The sequence below is a fragment of the Trachypithecus francoisi genome, unplaced genomic scaffold, assembly GCF_009764315.1.
Source record: "Trachypithecus francoisi isolate TF-2019V2 unplaced genomic scaffold, Tfra_2.0 Lachesis_group6, whole genome shotgun sequence".
In the NCBI taxonomy this organism is placed as follows: domain Eukaryota; kingdom Metazoa; phylum Chordata; class Mammalia; order Primates; family Cercopithecidae; genus Trachypithecus; species Trachypithecus francoisi.
In genome coordinates, this window is record NW_022681471.1 from 12,677,385 (window position 1) to 12,698,480 (window position 21,096).

The 21,096-nt window shown below is 36.0% G+C and overlaps 2 protein-coding genes across 2 annotated transcripts in view; one reads left to right on the top strand and one right to left on the bottom strand.

The window, feature by feature from the left end:
• The window catches only part of SH2D1A (SH2 domain containing 1A), a 32,556-nt gene extending 24,232 nt beyond the window's left edge, over positions 1-8,324 (top strand). The window contains exons 2-4 of the mRNA XM_033201986.1: positions 939-985; positions 5,339-5,479; positions 6,514-8,324. Coding sequence (XP_033057877.1) covers positions 939-985; positions 5,339-5,479; positions 6,514-6,554 — 229 coding nt within the window. The 3' untranslated portion in view covers positions 6,555-8,324. The remainder of the gene's footprint in view (positions 1-938; positions 986-5,338; positions 5,480-6,513) is intronic.
• A 2,669-nt stretch (positions 8,325-10,993) lies between these two features.
• Positions 10,994-21,096, bottom strand: part of LOC117078432 (teneurin-1-like) — an 11,202-nt gene continuing 1,099 nt past the window's right edge. Inside the window, exons 2-5 of the mRNA XM_033201987.1 lie at positions 20,863-21,092; positions 18,810-20,030; positions 17,796-17,938; positions 10,994-16,390 (exon numbers count right to left, since the gene is read on the bottom strand). Coding sequence (XP_033057878.1) covers positions 15,632-16,390; positions 17,796-17,938; positions 18,810-20,030; positions 20,863-21,092 — 2,353 coding nt within the window. The 3' untranslated portion in view covers positions 10,994-15,631. The remainder of the gene's footprint in view (positions 16,391-17,795; positions 17,939-18,809; positions 20,031-20,862; positions 21,093-21,096) is intronic.

The window sequence follows — 21,096 nt, forward strand, 5'->3', positions numbered from 1 at the left end:
TGTAATGTCCTAGGCCTTCACATTCACTCACCACTCACTCATTGACTCACCCAGAGTAACTTCCAGTCCTGCAAGTTCCATTCATGGTAAGTACTCTCAACAGGTATACCATTCTTTATCTTTTATACTGTATTTTACTGTGCCTTTTCTATGTTAGGTAGGTTTAGATACACAAATACTTACCATTATGTTACAACTGCATACAGTATTCTGTACAGTAACATGCTGTACAGGTTTGTAGCCTGGAGTAATAGGCTATACCACATAGCCTAGGTGGTATACCACATAGGTTTGTGTAAATACAGTCTATCATGTTTGCACAACAATGAAATCACCTAATGATGCACTTCTCAGAATGTATCCCCCTTGGTAAGTGATGCATGACTGTGGCAATATTATATTACTATACATTAAAATAGTAATTTTATAAAAATATAGTTATATTCATATTATAGTATACTATAATTATATATTATACTATTGCTATTATATTTATAACAAATATTATTAATATTAATAATTATGTAGGCCTGATAGTGTATTATCCCAGTGAAAATTTTTCACCTTAAGGTTTGATATGTACTTAAAAATAAGTCTATTGTTTGTTAAAACTATCTAATAATTCATGGTTTTATCAATTACAACAGGTCCCTGTTGTAGTTTCTTTCTGTCCAAACAGTCTCTCAACTTGACAATCTTTAGGAGCATGAATTTCCATACTTCAAAAAATGAAAAGATAAATCTCACTGGAAACTGTGGTTGGGCAGTTACAATATGGAGACAAGTTAGATTCACTATGCTTTGCTTCCTATGAATGCAATGGCACCATATACGTGTGTCCTAGTATAAGTGACATTTATATGTAATATTAAGCTTAAATTTACAGTATCCATTGTTCTTTTGGAATATTTTAGTAATGGAAGTTTATTCTTTCACAGGTATCACGGTTACATTTATACATACCGAGTGTCCCAGACAGAAACAGGTTCTTGAGTGCTGAGGTATAGTTTTATTTATTTTTGCTTCTGGGGGTATCAAGGAGGTGTTTGAAATTTAGGCTGGTTTTATAAAAGAGCGAATTCTACATTATGAAGTATTCATAAGGTTGAAATCTTTAAAACTCCAATCAAAAATTGTTCTTGGGTCATTAAGAAAGCTTTAGAGAATTTTGTTCCCAGTCCTGTTTAGCCACCATTTTGCAGAGTTGTTTGACTTCAGGAGAAAGATAAAAATGTAGAAGGGTTATGTCAAACTTCTAGTGACTATGTGAAATCTTAGAAAGCATATCAAAAGCAGGTAAAATAATTAAATGAACAGTTATTTACCAGATGATACCAATATGAGTGTTGGTATTATGGGGATTAAAAACCATGATGCTTGTTTTCTAAGAGACTACAATATCCTTGGGAAGTTATAACTTGAAATTAAACAGTTATGAGTGGAAGACACTAGGCTTTGGAAGAAACTAGGCAAATCTGGGTTCCAGGTCTGCTCTCCCCTCCTCTCTGGTAGGTCTATGATCTTGGGCAGGTTACTTGACTTTTCTGTGAGCCAGTTTCTTCATTTGTAAACTGAGCCTAAGAATCCTCCATTATGCACAGGGCTCATTTTGAAGAGTAAATGAGATAACATACATAAAGAAGCTCTTTGCCATAGGGCCTGGCACACAGTGAGCCCTCAAAAAAGTGAACTCCTGAAAATTGCCACAGCTCCTATTAATAACTCAATCTATACATTTAAAATTTTCTGAAGTCTAGACTTCAAAAAGTTAAAATAGCTCTCCCGTTTACTAATTTGTCAGTAAGTTGGAAAGCACAAATTACAGACCACAAATGTTTTGAACCACTGAGATGAATTAGGCCAAGTTTTCAAACACACTGTTGCTGTATTATGTAAGGATTATTAAAACTATAATACTAACTAAAGATAAAGTTATGCCATTTCTAATCAAAATGATTTATACCTGTTTATTTAAAAAAATTCTCTGTATCACTGCAGAGATGATTGAATAAGAAATTAAACTTTATTATGAAGAAAGTTATGTGTAATATATACTGACACACACACACACACACACACACACACATATATATGTTTGTATATTATTTCACCAGAAATAGCTCTTCTCCCTAGAGAAATACCCTTCAGCTGCTGAAGAATATTATGTAAGGAAAGGATCTTAAATTCTTAGGGTTTAACAACTTTGTTTTTAAACTTGTTTTCCTGCGTTTTGAGTATAACATCATATGAGATTGTTACATGCTTGTGATCATGTTAAAGAAGAGAGGACTTATTGAACACAAATGCCCCCTCATCCTGTTGTCTGATCTGACCTTGTTCATTTAATAATATTGTAATTTTCTGCACCAAGAGAGCAGAAGATTGGCATGACTTATCCCCAAATAGAAAATAGTTTAAAAAGTTCTTTAATTTTTGAAATGCATATTGCATTTTTTTCTATCTACTAAATTTACCTTATTAGCAGTGCTGTTCTAAGCTGAATATTAAACTAGTATATATTCTCAGAGTTCATACCACCTGACTGGAAGAAATTTCTCTAGAGCATATTGAAGACCAGCTGTGATCTAATACATGTTTCCATGGATAACCAAGAGGTGACAGTATGGGAGATGTGCAAATTTGAAGAATAGTTGAGTTCAGTGACAGGATGAGAGTTGTCAGTGGTACAATTCTTGTGATAAATATATTTTCAAAACTGGGTAAATGATAGATATTAATACTGATTTTCGGAACAATGTTTTAGTTTGCCATGCTGCAGGAAAAATCAGGGCAGTAGCACGCCATCATCTGTGCATATATTGTGCTAGAAATCTAGGTAAGTGAGATTTGTTTTAAAGAGTGTCATGAAATCGAACCCTGGCCCCACAGAATTATGAAAGGCAGATATCATGTGTATTTCTAGTTTTAGAGAGATTTTTAGGTTAAATCATTGCCTAGTGTATTATCTTATATGACTCAGACTAAAATTTTGCTAAATTGTTAATTTAGATAATTCTACAATCTACTTTCACTTATTAATATGTGAATTGTTGGCAATACATTATTTAAAATGTACTGACATCACAACAGTGATGTCACCCTGTTGACATCACTGTCTTCAGGCTTTACTGGGTATATGATCAGGAGATCAGCAGATGTTAAATAATTGTCCTTATTAATCTAAGTAAAACACTGTAAAATAGGCCAATCATTTGCTTATGAAACATCAGATCCCCAATTCAAATAGCTCTCTGTTAGCACGGATAATCAAGTGTTAACTACATATCAGTACCCATAAAAATGATGCTTCTCTGTTTTGTTTTGAGACAGAGTCTCACTCTGTCACTCAGGCTGGAGTGGTGGAATGGCACGATCTCGGCTCACTGTAACCTCTGCCTCCCAGGTTCAAGGGATTCTTGTGCCTCAGCCTTCCAAGTAGCTGGGATTACAGGTGTGCGCCACCACACCTGGCTAATTTTCGTATTTTTAGTAAAGCTGGGGTTTCACCATGTTGCCCAGGCTGGTCTTGAACTCCTGACTTCAGGTGATCCACTGGTCTCAGCCTCCCAAATGCTGGGACTACAGGTGTGAGCCACTGTGCCCGGCTATGCTTCTGTTGATAAATGGTTTTACAAGCCACAAGAACAGCCAAAAAGATGTGTGGTTTGAAATCTTTCCACACTTGGGGAGTGTGTAGTTTCTCTGCTGGTTGATGACCCTAGCTTCGCTAGATCCTGTTTGACCCAGTTCTAATCTGAAAGGCAAGAGACTGGGTCCTGGGATTCAGAGCCAGTTCTGCCTCTGGTTGTCTGTGTGACTTTGGGCAAGCTGATTAATTTCTTTGCATTCACATTTTCTTATCTGTCAAATGGGAATAACTGAATAAGCCAATAACTGCCATTTTGTGAGGAAATAGTGAAGGCAAGAGATAGGAATGTGCTTTGCAAATGAAAAAGTGCACTGAGGAGAGTATAAGAAGGCAATTTGTGCCTATGGCCTGCATTTGCAATTTGGAGATTCTATCTTGGAACCAAAGAACTGTTTGGATTTCTGCAAGAATGGCCATGTTATTTTGGATGAGTTCTCAATCAAGCTTTAGGAAGATGGAGGGTAGGTGAGAGAGTGGGGTGGAGCTGGGTGAGAGAGTGTTCTACATCTACTGTGAACATATGGGGGAACACTAATATAGAGCTAAAAAGAATTTTTGTCATGTTTTCAATGAAAAATTACCCCAACATAAGGAAATGACTGAGAGTTACTATGGATAGTGTAGCATGCTATCTTCAGCATACCACTGTCTAGCTGACAGAAGTCTTCATGCCAGCCTTCATGTTTTCTCATTAAATTCTAAAAAAACAAACAGCTCCCACCTCAAAAATCTTCCAGATGGAATAGCTGAAAAACAACTTTAAAAAAAAATACTAGTCATTGTTCAATTGCTCATAGCAATACTACTTTATTTTATGTAAAATGACAGTTTTGAGCTGATGCCTGAAGCTTGGCTCATAAGCTTTTGCAGGAAATTGTTGTTGATTTCAGGCAGTGTCTTTGCAAGACAACTGATGTCAGGAAAGGAACACATTTTAATCGTCATCTGCAAATAACTGTCTCTTTAAAAATACACAAATAAATAAAGGTGACCTTATATAGTCTTTCATTTTCATGTCATAGAGGAAACCTTGTTACAGTGACATGCTGATGAAGAGAATAATTTTGGGATTATAGGGAAGTTTCCCAAGGAGGAAAAATTTTAATGTGAAGAATGACGCAGGAAATATTATGAGGTGAAAGAGTATGAGCACTGAACTAGCCGTGCACTGTGTGTATCATAACAGCCAATTTTTAATTTCCTGTGTAGCATTTTATATTGTGGGATGATGGCAGGGAGGATGGGTTGTTGGTTTTTCTTTTGTTGTTGTTCCTCAGTCTTTTTATTAATGACCTGTAGGATCTGTTTTTTTTTTTTTTTTTTCCTGTTTAACTGCATCCCCTCTGTTGGTGAATTCATTGTGGGTAATGGCCTGTATACCCTTAGAGGTTTGAGATGTCTGATGGGGAGCAGGCAGGAAGGGCAGGGCGATGAGCAAGAGCTTGTACAAACGAATACCACCCTTGGGAGAACTGAAATGACAGCTCATTAGCTCCTCTTGCAGGGAAATTCAGCCAACCAAAGTAAGCTCTTCTGGAATGTTGTTTTTCCTTCTTTCTTATGTTTTCAAATATTTCAACAAGTTACACAAATGTTACCTCTCTTAGCATCCCTAGCACATTTTGTAGGTCTTTTTGTATCATTTTGAGATAGGTAAATAATTTGCTTGGCCTTTTATTTTCCAGACAGCACCTGGGGTACATAAAAGATATTTCCGGAAAATAAAAAATCTCATTTCAGCATTTCAGAAGCCAGATCAAGGCATTGTAATACCTCTGCAGTATCCAGTTGAGAAGAAGTCCTCAGCTAGAAGTACACAAGGTACTACAGGTATGATTTACTCTTAATTTTTGACAGGGTTTGGAAGCTCAGATTTATGAGTCAACCTATTCATAACCATATAATCAATTAGAAGTTATGTAAGAAAAATGCAATGAGAAAGTAGATGTAGCCAGCAAGTCAAATGAGAGGTGACAATTTATGTGCTATAATTTTAATCTATTATTCTATAAACTTTTAATAAATCTCTGTAAAATCATCAAAAATTCTATAAGCCCATAACATTTTAACTGCTCTTGTCTGTCTCATCTTGTTCTTTCCTGTCCCTTTTATAGGTAGCTAAGTATCATTTCACTTCACTAATTCAGACACAAATAATGTGAAAGATGGTATAATTCAGAGAACACCTGAGCTGTGCTTTACCTTTGCTTAGTAAACTGTTTTTTTCTACAGGGACATGAAAGCCAACGTTAGCCTGGCACACACGATTCTGGTTTCTGAATTGGTGGTGCTTGAATTAATGACATTTTTCTGAAGCAAAGGAAATTAAATAGTAGACTTTATTGTTCCACTGGCACAAATTATTACATATCCTGAGCAAACCTATTTTAGTGTATGTGTCGTGCTAAAGACTGAATACCAGCCAATGTCTGTAGCTATCTCTTACGTGACTGTTTACTCCTCTATTGAATGGGGTTTATCATTTGTTTGGAGTAAGAGGATCGGCCTTGATTGAAACAATAAATATTTATGATAAAAGAAAATAAGTTGTTATGTCCCTTTTTGACAGGGACCTAGGCTCAGGCATAAACTGACAATTAGACTCAAGTGGTGAATTAAATTAATGAATAGCCTTTTTAATACAAATGCAAACAGAACTCTAATTTCCAAGTTGGCTAGTTGTTTTTTTCTGCCTAGTATTCCATTCTTCATGACTCAGTTTTAAATAATAGTTGCTTGTGATATATTATTGTGTTGTGTCATTGTGAGTTTTATGCAGTTGGAAATTTTATAAGTTTGCATTAATCTATAATTTTAATAGCTTGTAAGTTTATTTTTTCTTCATATTTGTTATTTTTCTTTAGGGATAAGAGAAGATCCTGATGTCTGCCTGAAAGCCCCATGAAGAAAAATAAAACACCTTGTACTTTATTTTCTATAATTTAAATATATGCTAAGTCTTATATATTATAGATAATACAGTTCAGTGAGCTACAAATGAATTTCTAAAGCCATTGTAGTCCTGTAATGGAAGCATCTAGCATGATGTCAAAGCTGAAATGGACTTTTGTACATAGTGAGGAACTTTGAAATGAGGATTGGGAAAAAGTAATTCCATAGGTTATTTTCAGTTATTATATTTACAAATAGGAAACAATTTAAAGCATAATGAATACTTTATAAATGATTAATGTCAATTCTTGCCAAATATAAATAAAAATAATCCTCAGTTTTGGTGAAAAGCTCCGTTTTTAGTGAAATATTATTTGATAGCTACTAATTTTAAAATGTCTTGCTTGACTGTATGGTGGGAAGTTGGCTGGTGTCCCTTGTCTTTGCCAAGTTCTCCACTAGCTATGGTGTCATAGGCTCTTTTGGGATTTTTGAAGCTGTATACTGTGTGTTAAAACAAGCACTAGAAAAAGAGTGAAGGATTTATGTTTAATTCTGAAAGCAACCTTCTTGCCTAGTGTTCTGATGTTGGACAGTAAAATCCACAGACCAACCTGGAGTTGAAAATCTTATAATTTTAAGATACGCTGTAAACATGTTTATCGTATTTGATGCTACAGGATTTGAAATTGCATTACAAATCCAACGAAATGAATTTTTCTTTTCATTTACCTCTGCCCTAGTTGTTTCTACTACATGGAAAACCTCATTTTGAAGGGAAACTTCAGCAGCTGCAGCTCATGAATAACTGATTTGTAACCAGCCTCCTTTTAAAGTAACCCTACAAAACCACTGGGAAGTTTATGATTATATTAAGTTTTTAAAAAAAATTCCAAGTGATTGAAACCTACACGAGAGTCAGAATTTTATGTGGTATTTTCTTCTCACATTTATATTTTCATGATTTGTGATTGATTATATGTCACTTTGCTACAGGGTTCACGGAATTCATTCACTCAGCAAACGTAATAGGACACTGAGGGTATAGAAGTAAAAACACCTGGTCCCTGCTCTCAGTTCACTGTCTCGTTGGACGAGAAAACAATAACGATAAAGACAGTGAAAGAAAATAACAATAAAAGACAAGGAAACAATAACAATGAAAGTTGATAAGTACATGATAAATGAGGTTCCCCGTGTGTGTGTAGGTAGATGTGGTCTTTAGAGCCAGATAGATCTGGTCTTTAGAGGCAGAACGAGTCAATGCAAATACTCTGGTCCATGGGCCATATGAAAAGGCTAAGCTTCACTGTAAAATAGTAACTTGGAATTCTGGGTTGTGTATGAGTGTTGATGAACTTGGTTTTAATTAGTGAACTGTTGAGAGACAGAGCTACTCTTCATGTACTGGCAAGACTTGATTTCTGAGCATTTGATATGGATGCTGTGGGAGTGAAAAAGTGGAGTATGGCCCCAGTAATGCATTATGGGTGGTTTACCATTTCTTGAGGTAAAAGCATCACTTTAACTTGTAAAGGAATTTAAAAATCCTATTTTCATAATAAGTTGCATAGGTTTAATAATTTTTAATTATATGACTTGAGTTTAAATTGTAATAGATGTAACTAATTCTAACTCTATAATGTGTTCATTCTGGAATAATCCTAAACATATGAATTATGTTTGCATGTTCACTTCCAAGAGCCTTTTTTTTGAAAAAAAAGCTTTTTTTGAATCATCAAGTCTTTCACATTTAAATAAAGTGTTTGAAAGCTTTATTTACCTAATTTGTCTTGAAATATTCCTTATAATTCCTTATAAAAATTTTCAGAGGCTGATGCTATTAAGAAACCAAATAAAGGATTGATGATTATCTTATCTTATTGGAGTGATTCCCTGGTAAGTGCTTTTTTGATTTTGTTACTGTCAAAGCTCCCAGTTGATGAGCCTACTCCCTGTCTTCTTTGGCTGGCCTTTTATTCGTCAAGTTTTTTTTTTTTTTTCACCTTTTCTTTCCCAGCATGAGCATCCCTGCTATTTTCCAGTATGTAATAACTTGCACCTTTACAGAAAGGTCATATCCTTGCCATATCTAAAATATTGCCATGCTAACATATTGTAAGATGCTGAGTCAAGGTAGAAAAATGCACAATATATTTCCAAGTGTGCAGCTCTCTTCAGAAAAAAAAAGTGTGTCAGCAAGCCCAAAAAGGAACATGACAGCTTATCAAATACTTATTCATTTCCTCTGAAATTTGCTCTTAAGAGATAAGGTCAGTATGGAGACAAGCTTAGGTAATTGTCTGTTTGGCTGTTACAGGCAGGGAACCTTTGTGGTAGTGCACAGGTAGAATAAGTCTATAGAGAATGCCTCTGATTAAGTCCTCTGCTATAAATAAAGGGCTGGATTTAAGATATTCTTTGGGGTAGAATGGACACAGAATTAAAAATGTGAGGAACAGCTTTAAACTCTGTTAATAATGTTTCAACATCAGCTTATGTTTTATTTAATTCACTTTGTTAAGCTTAGAATCCAGTCTACTACTAGTACAACCCAGATTTGCCCTTGAGTATTTCAAGGTTATAGGATGCCTGGTCTTCCTGTTAGGATGCTATACATTCACCTTTGACACTTATGTTTTCTCTTGCAGTAAATGGGGTACCATTATTTTGTAGTTTGCAACTAGGGGGGAAGTCAAACTACCCAGTTTGGGTATTTTCCTAATTTGGGGTCATTGGCCAAACTTGTAGTAAAAGGCTGAATTCTTATCATTAGGTCATTTAGTTCTTAAATGAAGATTTTTTAATTTTTTTTTATGTAACAAGATACAGTAAGCCTAACCAACTGTTTGGATAGAGCCATTAACATATATGGAATTGAGATATAGATACATCTTGGTTGCACACATACACACAGAAATAGAACTGTTTTCTCACAAGATGACAAAAGGTTATAGTACGTATCACATTCAGTATTGGACGGAGAGAGTAAAAGCAGGAGTGCGTGAGATCTGATTTTTTTTTTTTTTTTTTTAGTCCCCTGGTGGGCCATTTAAACATTTTTTTTTTTAATTTTTATTTTACTTTAAGTTCTGGGATACATGTGCTGAATGTGCAGGTTTGTTACATAGGTATACATGTGCCATGGTGGTTTGCTGCACCTATCAACCTGTCATCTAGGTTTTAAGCCCCGCACGCATTAGGTATTTGTCCTAATGCTCTCCCTCCCCTTGCCACCCACCACCTGACAGGCCCCAGTGTGTGATGTTCCCCTCCCTGTGTCTATGTGTTCTCATTGTTCAACTCCCACTGTTTTTCATCTTTGTTACTGATTATCCACGTGACCTTAGGTAAGTCAGTCTGTTACTGTTATTGTATTTGCCAAGTAGGAATAATTAAGTCGTACTAACCTCACAAGATTATTAAGGTACAATAATTTACATATATATGTGTGTGCAGTTATATATATGTATAACTTTAAGGTAGTAATAGTACTGAGTGTTTAAATAATATTGATATTCACAGATCTCTAAAAGGGAGGGTGAGAAGGAATATACAAAAATCTCCTATTTCCTTTAATAATTATCTCCCTATAGGAGCTCCTGCCCTTTTAAAAAATACCCTGAGTGTGAGGTGGGATGCATATTTTGAAAAAAAAATCCAGATGATTGATACTAACAACCCCCTACTCCCATTATTTTTTACTGATGGGTTGTGTTGAGATGATCAAGGTTGTCTTCTGCTCCATGATTCTTTTCACTGTATATATACATAGTGAAACACACACACACACACACACACACACACATAAAAAAGCAGCAGGGCATTTTGAAGTGTAAATTGCAGGATTCCAAGTTTCAGTAATGGGCTGTTTGGACTATGTGTGCTCCGCTAGTATGAAGATGAATTTTTGAAGATCTGTTGGCCAGATTTCCCAGCGTCACTTGTAAATGTCTTCTTGTGAAAAACAAGTGCCAAATGGCAATTGTAATTGCATAGGTTTTTTTAGTGTTTCATGATTGCCTCCCCTCCCTGACACCCTTCCCCCCTGGCTGCCGCCCCAACATCCATTTTTTTGCCAGTGTGTTTGGACACCCTGAACTCCTATATCTCTCCCACCCCATTTTTATAATTTTTAATTTTCTTTCTATTGCTGAGAAAGGCACCCAAAGCAGAGCGAAGCCTTTTTAAAAGTCATAGCCTAGAGGCATTTATATTTGCAGCAGCTACTCTTCTTTGTTTATTAAATGGTCATTTGTGTCAGAGATCCTATTTGTATGAAAAATAAAAATGAAGAGAGGTCTGCCTAGGATTAGTGACCTTTTGATTTCTGTACCTACATTTTCAAGATGATGTGGTTTTATTGTTCCCTGTTAGTGAGCCACTTGTCCTATCCAAGGTGACCAGACTGACTTGAGAAGGCAGTTTGGCGCATGAATAAAATGGGACACATTTTTCATTGGCAATTTTATTTTTTAAAAATGAAATATTCAAAGTACTTTTCTTTCAAATATCAACACATAATGTTTAACTTTAAATATTTACAGCATGTTGTTGTGATGCTCTTGTAGAAAAATGCATGCTTCTGGCCTGAAAGCCAGAGCAAAATGCAAAAGACCATTTAACTGCAGCCAGAGAACATGAACCTGTACAGTATCCAGTCACTTTTCAGCACAGGAGAGCAGGAATACAAAATTGGAACCTATTGTTTCCTAGCAACATGGCTCAGACCATTATAACACAATTTTCAATATGATTAGAACCTCTAACTGTTGTTATACAGAAACTGAAAACTTGGCATACACTGTAAACATCTTTACTTTTCATGAGAAAGTAAGCAGCTAAAAAGAATGTTTTTCTGACATAAAGGCTATACTTCTCTTTTTCGCCTTCTCTCTTACTGATGCTTTTGCCAGAAGAATAGTAAAGATTCAGACGTTGTCATGATTCATACAAGTAAAATATTTTTCAAGGACACAATCTGATATACTAACATTTATTTAAGAGGTTAAAGTCCACCACTAAATCTAAGGAAAGATTTTTAACTGCCAAACACATTTCCTTTGACAAATAATGTAAGATGACAACTGCCAAGACAAAATCCACAGCAAGTTTAACTCTAAGTATTTTCAATTACTGTTTAGAAAGTAATTTCTTCGTATGAACAGTAGTATATTTGGTCCTTAATAGCTTTCACATGAAGGACACACTGAAATAATAGTCACTATTTATGGTTGAATTCTTTTTTGTTGTTTGTTTTCTGTATTTTTAAATTTTACTTTGCTTTTTTTTTTGTTTTTTGCTTTTTTCTTTTTTTTTTCTGTTTGTTTTTGTTTGTTTTTTTGTTTGTTTGTTTGTTTTCTTTGCAGAAGAAAGAACCTTTATAGAAGGCTGTGGAAGAGCTGAAGTACTAGTCAGATCAGCTATGTGTATGTGAATTTCTTCAAGAAAACAGGAATGTTCTATTCAATCTGTAGCCTTATGTCTTTCCACAAGCTATATATAATATGCTCCAATCTCTCCAAAATTTTCTTTTCAATACTTCATTACTATACTTTTGCTTCTATTACCAATGAGCTCCTTTACAATCAATCACCCTTACATGGACACATCTTCATAAATGCAAAAACTTGCCCTCTCTTAAGTGATGTTATAGCGGGGCCTGGTCTAGTTAAAAATACACTTTTAAAAAAAGAAAGAAAAAAAGAAAAAGAGTCAAAATAACATGATGGAATGCTTGAAACTGTGTCAACAGTGTTCAAAAAGTCTCATGAAAATTATAACTTAATTTCATACCTCTCTACATAGGTAGCATGTGAATTCCAAATTATACATTGTCAAGTTTTCATACATTTGGCTATGTTGTATATATTATATATATGTAGTCTATATATTATAGATCGTCTAGATAAATTGACAGCAAAGGATACACTTATTTTATACAGTTTTTGGGTTAAAAATAAATCATATACTTATTTATATGGCAAGTGTTTTGTTGAAAGTTAGTATGAATTGAGATTTATTTCCCTTTCCTTCAGGAGTCATGCTTCTAATCAATAACGATTAGAATGACAACTAAAAATAACATATTTAAATGTGTTAAACTTTGAACTTTTCAGTTCATTTGGATCTCTAGACTGTAGTGCAAGAGTGAAAACAAAACAAAACAGAAAAGCACAACAAAATGGGCTTAACTAGGAAAAAGAAACAACCATGGAGTATTCCCTGCCTCCAGCCCAGAATATTCTTCATAGGAGAGTCTAACTACTATGCTCTCACTTTAACTTACTCGAATAGTGTGTGGCTGTGCAGTGTCAGCCATCTGTCTGCTGGGTATGAGAAATTCATATGTTTCTCTGAAAAATGCTTTTACTTTCATCAGGAAATGCAAATGAATTGTTCTTTCAATAATTTAAACTTCAGAACTGCAAGTCAATGAAGGCATTCTTCTATTCAGCTGAATAGGAAGTGATATACTCAATATCTCCATGTTCTTTTTAAGAATGCCAAAACGTTTCTCTTCGATTTACTACTCATTAGTGCTAACCTTTTGCTTTTTTTTTTCTTTCCTCCCTCGAACTTTAGTTGTAAAAAGAATAATAATAGTTCAAGGCAGTATTAAAACCACAGCTGTAAGTAATAAAAAGTGCATTTCCTGAATATAATACAAATGTAACTTTAAGAAACTAAAGGCACGAACCAACTAAATATGTATTACAAACTAGAAATCCACAGTTCAAGGTAATCACTATTAAGTAAAAGCTTCAAATATTTGTTTCTGATGGATATTTAAAGCAGTTTGAAAATGATACATCATCAGTGAATTGCAAAAAAGTATAATTGCTTAAAATATAAGCAAAATAGACTCTAATATTGACATTTTGGATTCATGATAAAATACATAATCACATTTATGAATGCACTCTCTATATACAGTTCACAAATTATTTTTCCATTAATTTAAAAGAACATCAGAGGTTCTAGGAACTTAAGGTCCATTTTTAGGTTGGTGTGGAGGTATTCAAATTTTCAACAAGTTTGTTAGTAATTTTAGAATTGCCATTCTGAATAAATACTGTACCATTACACAGGCCTGATTCAGGAAAAACCCAATAATATGATTTTAGTATGGATTAGCAATATATGAAGTTGGTATGTTTCCAGTTATAAAGAGAGATGAGTTCATCATGAATTCTCTTTCTCAGAATACATGTGTAAGTGGTATTCTAACCCGAAGGTTTTGAAAATGAAATGTTTGAATACACCCTTCCCTACTGTTTGCCAGGGTCATTTCCTTTCCCTTGCTTCCCTTTGTGTAGTAGGAGGCAGATTCTTGAAAACCTTAACATGAGCTTATGACTTTGCATATTTTCAAAGGAACTGTCATCGCAAAGCAAGGCAATGACCCCACACTGCATTTAGGTAGCAGCTGGAAAGAATCCAAACTAACATTCCATCATAAATTTGCCTTCAGACATAGCAAATGTTCAGACTCGGTGATGAAAGTGCAGAAGCTGGCTCAGGGGAATTTTCTACGGGCCACATTGTGCTGTCATGTATTTTCATTTGTGGTAACTTACAATTACACAGCATTTTACAAACTGTCTCTTTGTCACTGGGCACAAATCTTTCAGCTCACCAAGGGGCTTCTTTTACTGCAGGATTCCTAGAGACTGAGAAACTGCAGCTGATATTAACACTAATCCTGACCTTTCTCCAAATTTTAAATGATCACAGAACAAATAACCCGTCCTGGAAAACAGTTATTTTCCTAGTCAGTAGAGATGATTAAATAAAAATAAATGGGTAAGGATGAAGAATGAAAATAACTAACCACATAAATTATTTTAGTAAAAATGAGTCTGCGTCTCTATAATTAGTTGAAATGTTTTTGGTTGGAAAGGATTCACTTGATTCGATTTCCTGAATATGGCTGGGAGATATTCAATACAGAATTGTACATTTGAAAGATAAATCTAAGTGGGCTGAAACAATGTGGCAGCAACTGCTGCGATGTTTGGTCTGGTCTTCCCTTAGTACTTTCACTTAAGTACTAGGTGTATTTTTCTAAGGTTTTGGCTCTTATGAATTTCTGCAGTAGTAGTTAATGTATGTATCGGCATCCCAGGCATGTATGCCTGCTAAAGCCTCTTTTTGTTTTTGTACCAGAATCATACTTTTAAGTAAATTACCTTTCATGTGCACAAAACCATTGGATTAGTGTATAGATGCTGAATCACTAATGTGAAACTATGACCAAAATACATCCTATATATAAATGAGAAATTCCTACCCAGGTTAATAAAAGCTACGTTTACATGATACCAATACAGCTGGACAATTTAGTAAAAAGTTGAGTCAAAACAGGTTGTGTGAGAGAGGTCACGCTGGCCAGCTGCTTTGGTGTCATGTACACACAAGCAAATAGTGGCTATTCAGTCTGGTTACCACACCCACAGGGAAGCATGGTAGACAGAACCCAGCCACCACACGCCAAAACACAGCACAATAATATGGCATTTACTTTAACAAGCAAGGAGGAATAATCAAGAAGGAAGGGCAATTGGGTCCTGACTCTAGGAGATGGTGGCTGAAGACATTTTACACCTGTTTTTAAGTTTCCTATAACAGATCTGGAAAATGTGAAAGGGCTGGCAGTCTTTTGAAATGGAAGGTTCAGATACTACTGCACCACCTATTCAAATAGCCCACAATTTCTGCCAACAGTTAAGGATGAAACTGCTTGCCACAATAGAAATAGAGAACCTTGAGTTCTTTCTGGATATTGGAACATATGCATGGCTCGGCAAATTGAAAGTGGTGCTTTCCGAAAACTGTTTTTAGCTGTTTGAGTTCTACTTGTGTTATTTTGAATACTGCCACACAAGAACTAAAAATCTCTGTCATTTCTTAAAGAGTTTAAACAAACAATATTAAAATACCATCTTCCGTCACATTGAAAGGCAGTTGGATATGTTTTTCCTCCATATTTACATATACAGAGTTCTGATCTAGAAAACCAATACAATAAACCATTTTATGTTTTAAAAACAGGCAGTCTTTGGTGACGCAAAGGCAGAGATTTTTTTGTTACCTCCTGCCTATTTCGCTCTGTCTCATAAAGTGAATATTGTTGGCACTGTCAGAAAGTTCTAAATACTGCTCAACAGACAAAACAAAATACCCATCATAACCTTGTACCCGCCCAGTGCTCAAAAGCTGCTGCTTTTCCCCTTCTGTCCATGCCCTAATCCCCTCTTCCCCCTCTTGCAGCCTTCTTTGTTCCTTAGTCCAGGCCTGGGCCACAGCACGCTGTCTGGCAATCTCCAACACGTGATTCTTTTCCTCTTCGACAGTTGTCCCGTACCGGATGTTGAAGCACAGGGCTCCATGCTGGAGCTGAATATCTGCAAACCGTCTAGTCCTCCCATTCAACACAGAAGTCATCTGGGACACAGTGACATTGACACCATTCTCCAGAATTCGCCTCCCCCCAGTGTTACCAATGAGCACCAGGTCTTCCTCCAGAGATCCAAGCTTAATGAAGTAGTGAGTGTCCCTCCCCTCTATGGTAAAATGTAGGTTTTCCAGGTAATGGGCATTATTGAGAATGGCAGCAAGCCGCCTGCTATCTTCATTGGCTACTCCTATAATATCAGCTGTTACTATGCCATCCTTGATGGCGAATTTTATACCTTTCCCAAAAACAGAAGGGACAGCAGCAAACCTTGGTTGCTTCCCTCCTTCAAGGCACCGTCCATCATTGTATCGGGGAGTCATAGGTAGTTGGTCCAAGGAAATGAAATTCCTGAGCTGTTTCTGGAGTTCACACTGAATGCCCAGGATAGTCTAGGAAAGAGAGGCACAGAGCAGATGCAGCATGGAGTTAGACATCTGTCAGATACTTGGTGATTGTGGAAAGGACAGGCTTGCAAGGTTGCTTCCTTCCTTCTCTCTTTAATTTGCCAGTGAGTGATTTAAAAATCAGCCAGATTTGGAATTTCTTCATCAGAGATTTGGAAAAGACTAACAGGTGATTACCTAGCATTCTTATGTCTTGGTGGAGTTAAGCATAAAGAAATACGTTTAAACTTGAAATCACAGAATTGTAGAGCTGGAAGGCACATTAAGTGGGTCCAGCTCTCCCAAAACACAGGCATTTTATTTTCACTGATTTCACTCACACTGACTAGATGTTATTACTATATGTAGCGTAATACTTAGGCACAGCGAGGCACACAGAAATGCATAAGGCATAGTTTCTTTTCTTTTCTTTTTTTTTATAGTTTCTACTTTAGAGAGTTTAAGACCTTATAATTAACTATGGCAAATCAGCCAGAAATTCACTGATCTTTTTACGTGGACTTAAAAAAAAACCTTTTTATTTTTGGCAATTTTCAAACATACTAAGAAATAAAGAGAAAAGACTAATGAACCTCCAAGTATCCATTACGAAGCTTCAGCAGTTTTCAACATTTTGCTAAATGTTTTTTAGAAGGACTTTTAATTACAAAAAGCATTTACATCTTTACAAAGGGATGGATTTATAGGACCTATCTAGAACTTCTTGTCCTTTATAATTTTTTAGACTTAAATTTCAAGGTCTTGCACCCACATTTCAGTTTTATTGTATCAAGCTCATTTTGTTTTTGCAAACACAGATATTCACATTTCTTTCAGTTGAAAGAAAAAGCTCCTTCTTATTTTCATTTGTACCTCACACTTCTGATGAAATAATCTGCTGAATCTTAAATGTTTTGATGTTCCTATTTTTTCCCAAAACTGTACCCTTGTAATATTCATTATTTTTGCTTCATTGTGCTTATGTATTTTTTCTTTATCAGAATAATTTTATTCTGTTATTCACATGCTCTTAAGACATCATCCCCTAAATTATTTTACAGTTGGAAATCTGATGTTTTCATGCCTCTTACCGAACAATTTTCTCTAGGTAGAATCCATAATTGCTCTTGGTAGCCCATTTCAAAACTTTAAAAGTACAGTTCCTCTTTCCTCTTATGTACTTATTGCAGCAGTCATCAAGTAACCTGTTAATCTTTTTCCCCCAAAATTCCAATTCTCTGATCTTTTTCTCATGGAGCTTTTTTTCTACCTTCTCATTAATTGTGCACATTTTAGTGAATATTCAAGAAGACTAAAATGTCAGTAAGCAAATATATGTAAATATAATTTCTAGATATTGAATGCCCTTCTGTTGTTTCAGCTAAAAAGAGGTGATAAAACTTTTACTAACCTTTCCAGGATCCCACTCTTGAGTTTTTGTCTGAAGCCGTAGAAGCTCATAAGTCAATTCTAAATTTTCTAATTCAGGTTTGGGAAATCCAGGTAGTACATTGTGTAACTGGAAACCAAATAGCTCCAACCAACTTCTGATGTCTGTGAGACAAAATATTAAAAAAGAAAATGAAAAAATCCCATACTTATAACCTTTGTTGAAGACATGAAAGATACCTCTCCTGCCTTCAAACTGTTTAGGCAATAGAAGTTAGGAATAAAACATTTATTTATTTATGAGATGTAGTCTCACTCTGTTGCCCAGGCTGGAGTACAGTGGTGTAATCTTGGTTCACTGCAACCTCCATCTTCTGGGTTCAAGTGATTCTCCTGCCTCAGCCTCCTGAGTAGCTGGGATTATAGGCATGTGCCAGCACACCTGGCTAAGTTTTGTATTTTTAGTAGAGATGGGGTTTCACCATGTTGGCCAGGCTGGTCTTGAACTCCTGGCCTCAAGTGATCTGCCTGCCTCAGCCTCCCAATGCTGGGATTACAGGCGTGAGCCACCGCACCCAGCCTAAAACTCCCCTTTATATGACCCACACTAAAACACCTGATCCTCTCTCTACAAGGAAAAGTTTTGATTTGTGGATAACCCTGGATTATAAGCTCAGCCTACTACATTGAAATTCCTAATGTGATAGTGGTACTAAGGCCACAAGGATCATCATGTTAGATTTATATGATGAAACAGAATCCTGAATGTTTCTTTTATGTAATTATTCATATAAGCATGTAAGAGTAAAACATAGAAACAGCTAAAAAGAAAATGTAGCAGGATGCAAAAGCATTATGTTTTATGTTAACATGCATGTTTTGCTCACTCCAAAAAACTAAGGAAGACAGCAAATGCACAATAACCTGTGGGCTAACTGTCAGGAAGAGGAAGCACATTTACAAAGGCATTGAGATTCTGTGATAAAATCAACAGCACTGAGTTACTCAGGTTTAAAGTTTTAAATAGTTTAAATACCTGTGGTATACTTTGCAACATCTTGAATTTTGCCAACTGGGTAGTTATTTTCAAAGGAGTAGAGGTTGAATGGTTTAGGAAGGAGGTTCAACTGTTTCCATATGTGATGATTAGGCGTTGTCCATCTGCCAGCGACAACATCATAATCCCTTTGCCCCAGGTGCACTAATTTAGTAAGGAAATCATAGAGTCCTCCATGAAAACCAATAACGACCTGAAAGTCAGGGTAAGTGTCATGATAGATATCGCCATAAGGTGTGTATAGTATCTCCTTTATGACTTGACCTCGGCTGCTGAACACAGCTAGTGGGGTACCTGTATTATCACAGGCTACGTAATATTCTTCACCACTGCTTAACTCCATGGCAATAAGGTGACCTTGGAGATCATAATACAGAGATGTAATCTCCGAGCTTGTGTGGTTGTACAAATGAGTAACTCTTATGGGGTTGGTAAGGTCTGCATAAAAGAACTGAAGGTGCTGCCCTAGGCTGGACTTACTCGCGACGCGTCGCCCAAGCCCATCATAGTAATACTGCACAGTCCAGCCAGAAGCCTTATTGTAGGCTTTCTGCAGCAGGCCATTAGAATTATATTCAAAAATGTCATTTCCCCTCTGCCTCAGAAAGCCATCTTCATCCATTTTATACTGAATTTCTCCTAATCTGGTGATGCGGTCTCGGAGGTCATATCGGAGAGGAGTAAGACGAGCACTATTCCCATGGCTTAAGAGGTTGATGTTTCCATTCAGATCATAACTATAACGCCACTGGGTTTTGTCATTTACAGAAACAGTCTGAAGTTGCCCATCAGCATCGTATTCATAGAAGTACCTTGTTATATTGGCATCTACTCCTACCCTTATGTCACATATTACCATGCGGCCCACATTATCATATTGAATAGTCATCCAGTAGGCAATTGCCTTTAGGATTTCATATTGGACTTCAATGACTTGTCCATTGGCACTGAAGATTTTGGTGTGTTTCATCACTGTAGTAGTTATGACCTGATTTAAATCATAATTAATTACACTGAATTTTCCAAACTGCTCTGTTCTGCCAGAGACATCAACATATCGGTACAGATCTATAGGCAAAGGGGTTTCATTGATTACAGCTTGCATGCTGGTGACACGGAAATTGTTGTAGCTGTAGTCGAACCGTGCATTCACAAGACCTTCTTCACTGAATCTGAAAATCTGGCGTCCAATAAGAGGCCCTATAGGAACCGAAACAAAAACAGTAAAAAGCTAGGTGATCACTGTGGAAGACTCAGAAAGGTCTAGTGTTAGTTTATTTAGTACCGGTGCTTTTATTTTCATAATAAAATATTAGGGATTGATCTCTGATATCAAATGCCTGGGCATATTATCTCCTGGATATATATTCTCATAGTGGTAATCCTCAATATAAAAAAATTAAAATACTGTATAGTTATGGAACATTTTAATTATAGAAACTACAGAAGTAATAACATCCAGTAGCCCAGGGTGATGAAATTGATATTATGAACATGTTTTCTTGCTACAATCACTGACAAAAATGCTTTCATTTCATTTAACCTTTGCTACAAAATCAGTGGGTCAGGTTTTGACAAATTCCAGCATTAAAGTAACTGGATTTAGGCATTCTATAAACCCAAAGGGTAAAATACGTTAGAAAGTTCTGACTTGTGAAGATATTTTGTCATCAACTGAGGCTTATAAAGGTTACACAGGGCTTGAGCTAGTTTCAGTGAGACTTATATCTTGCAGTTTCATCTTTGAGAAGATTTGGTGCTGAGCAGGAATGGGTATACAGTTACACTAGGCACTTGGATTTCAAATTACTTGAGAGCTGAAAGAAAGAAATGTACTATATGTTTTTAAGAAATCAGTTTTCATCAGACTATAACATGCTTTAAATTTTCAATGTCAGATACTTTGATAAGTAAAGTGAAAGTTGGGTTGAAGGTGTGTGGATTAATGCTTCTATCTCACACTGTGGTCAGTAAAAATGTCATAAGAAAATAGTGATGTTGTTGTAGACGTCATCACTCTTTCACAACAAACCTGTTTGCCTGTATCTGATTGTGCAGATGAATCCGTCATGCATCAGGTGTATTGTCTTAATCACTCCAGAAGACTCTTCATATGTTAATGTGACCTGAGTGGTATCATAGAGCACCTCAGAAAGCCTTGCTTGCTTGGTGTACTTGTACAAGACTCTGCGCCCTGTCCCCAGATGCAGGGTCTGTAGCAATCGGCCATCTCGACTATAGTCTTGGATAAAAGAAGTGCTACTGT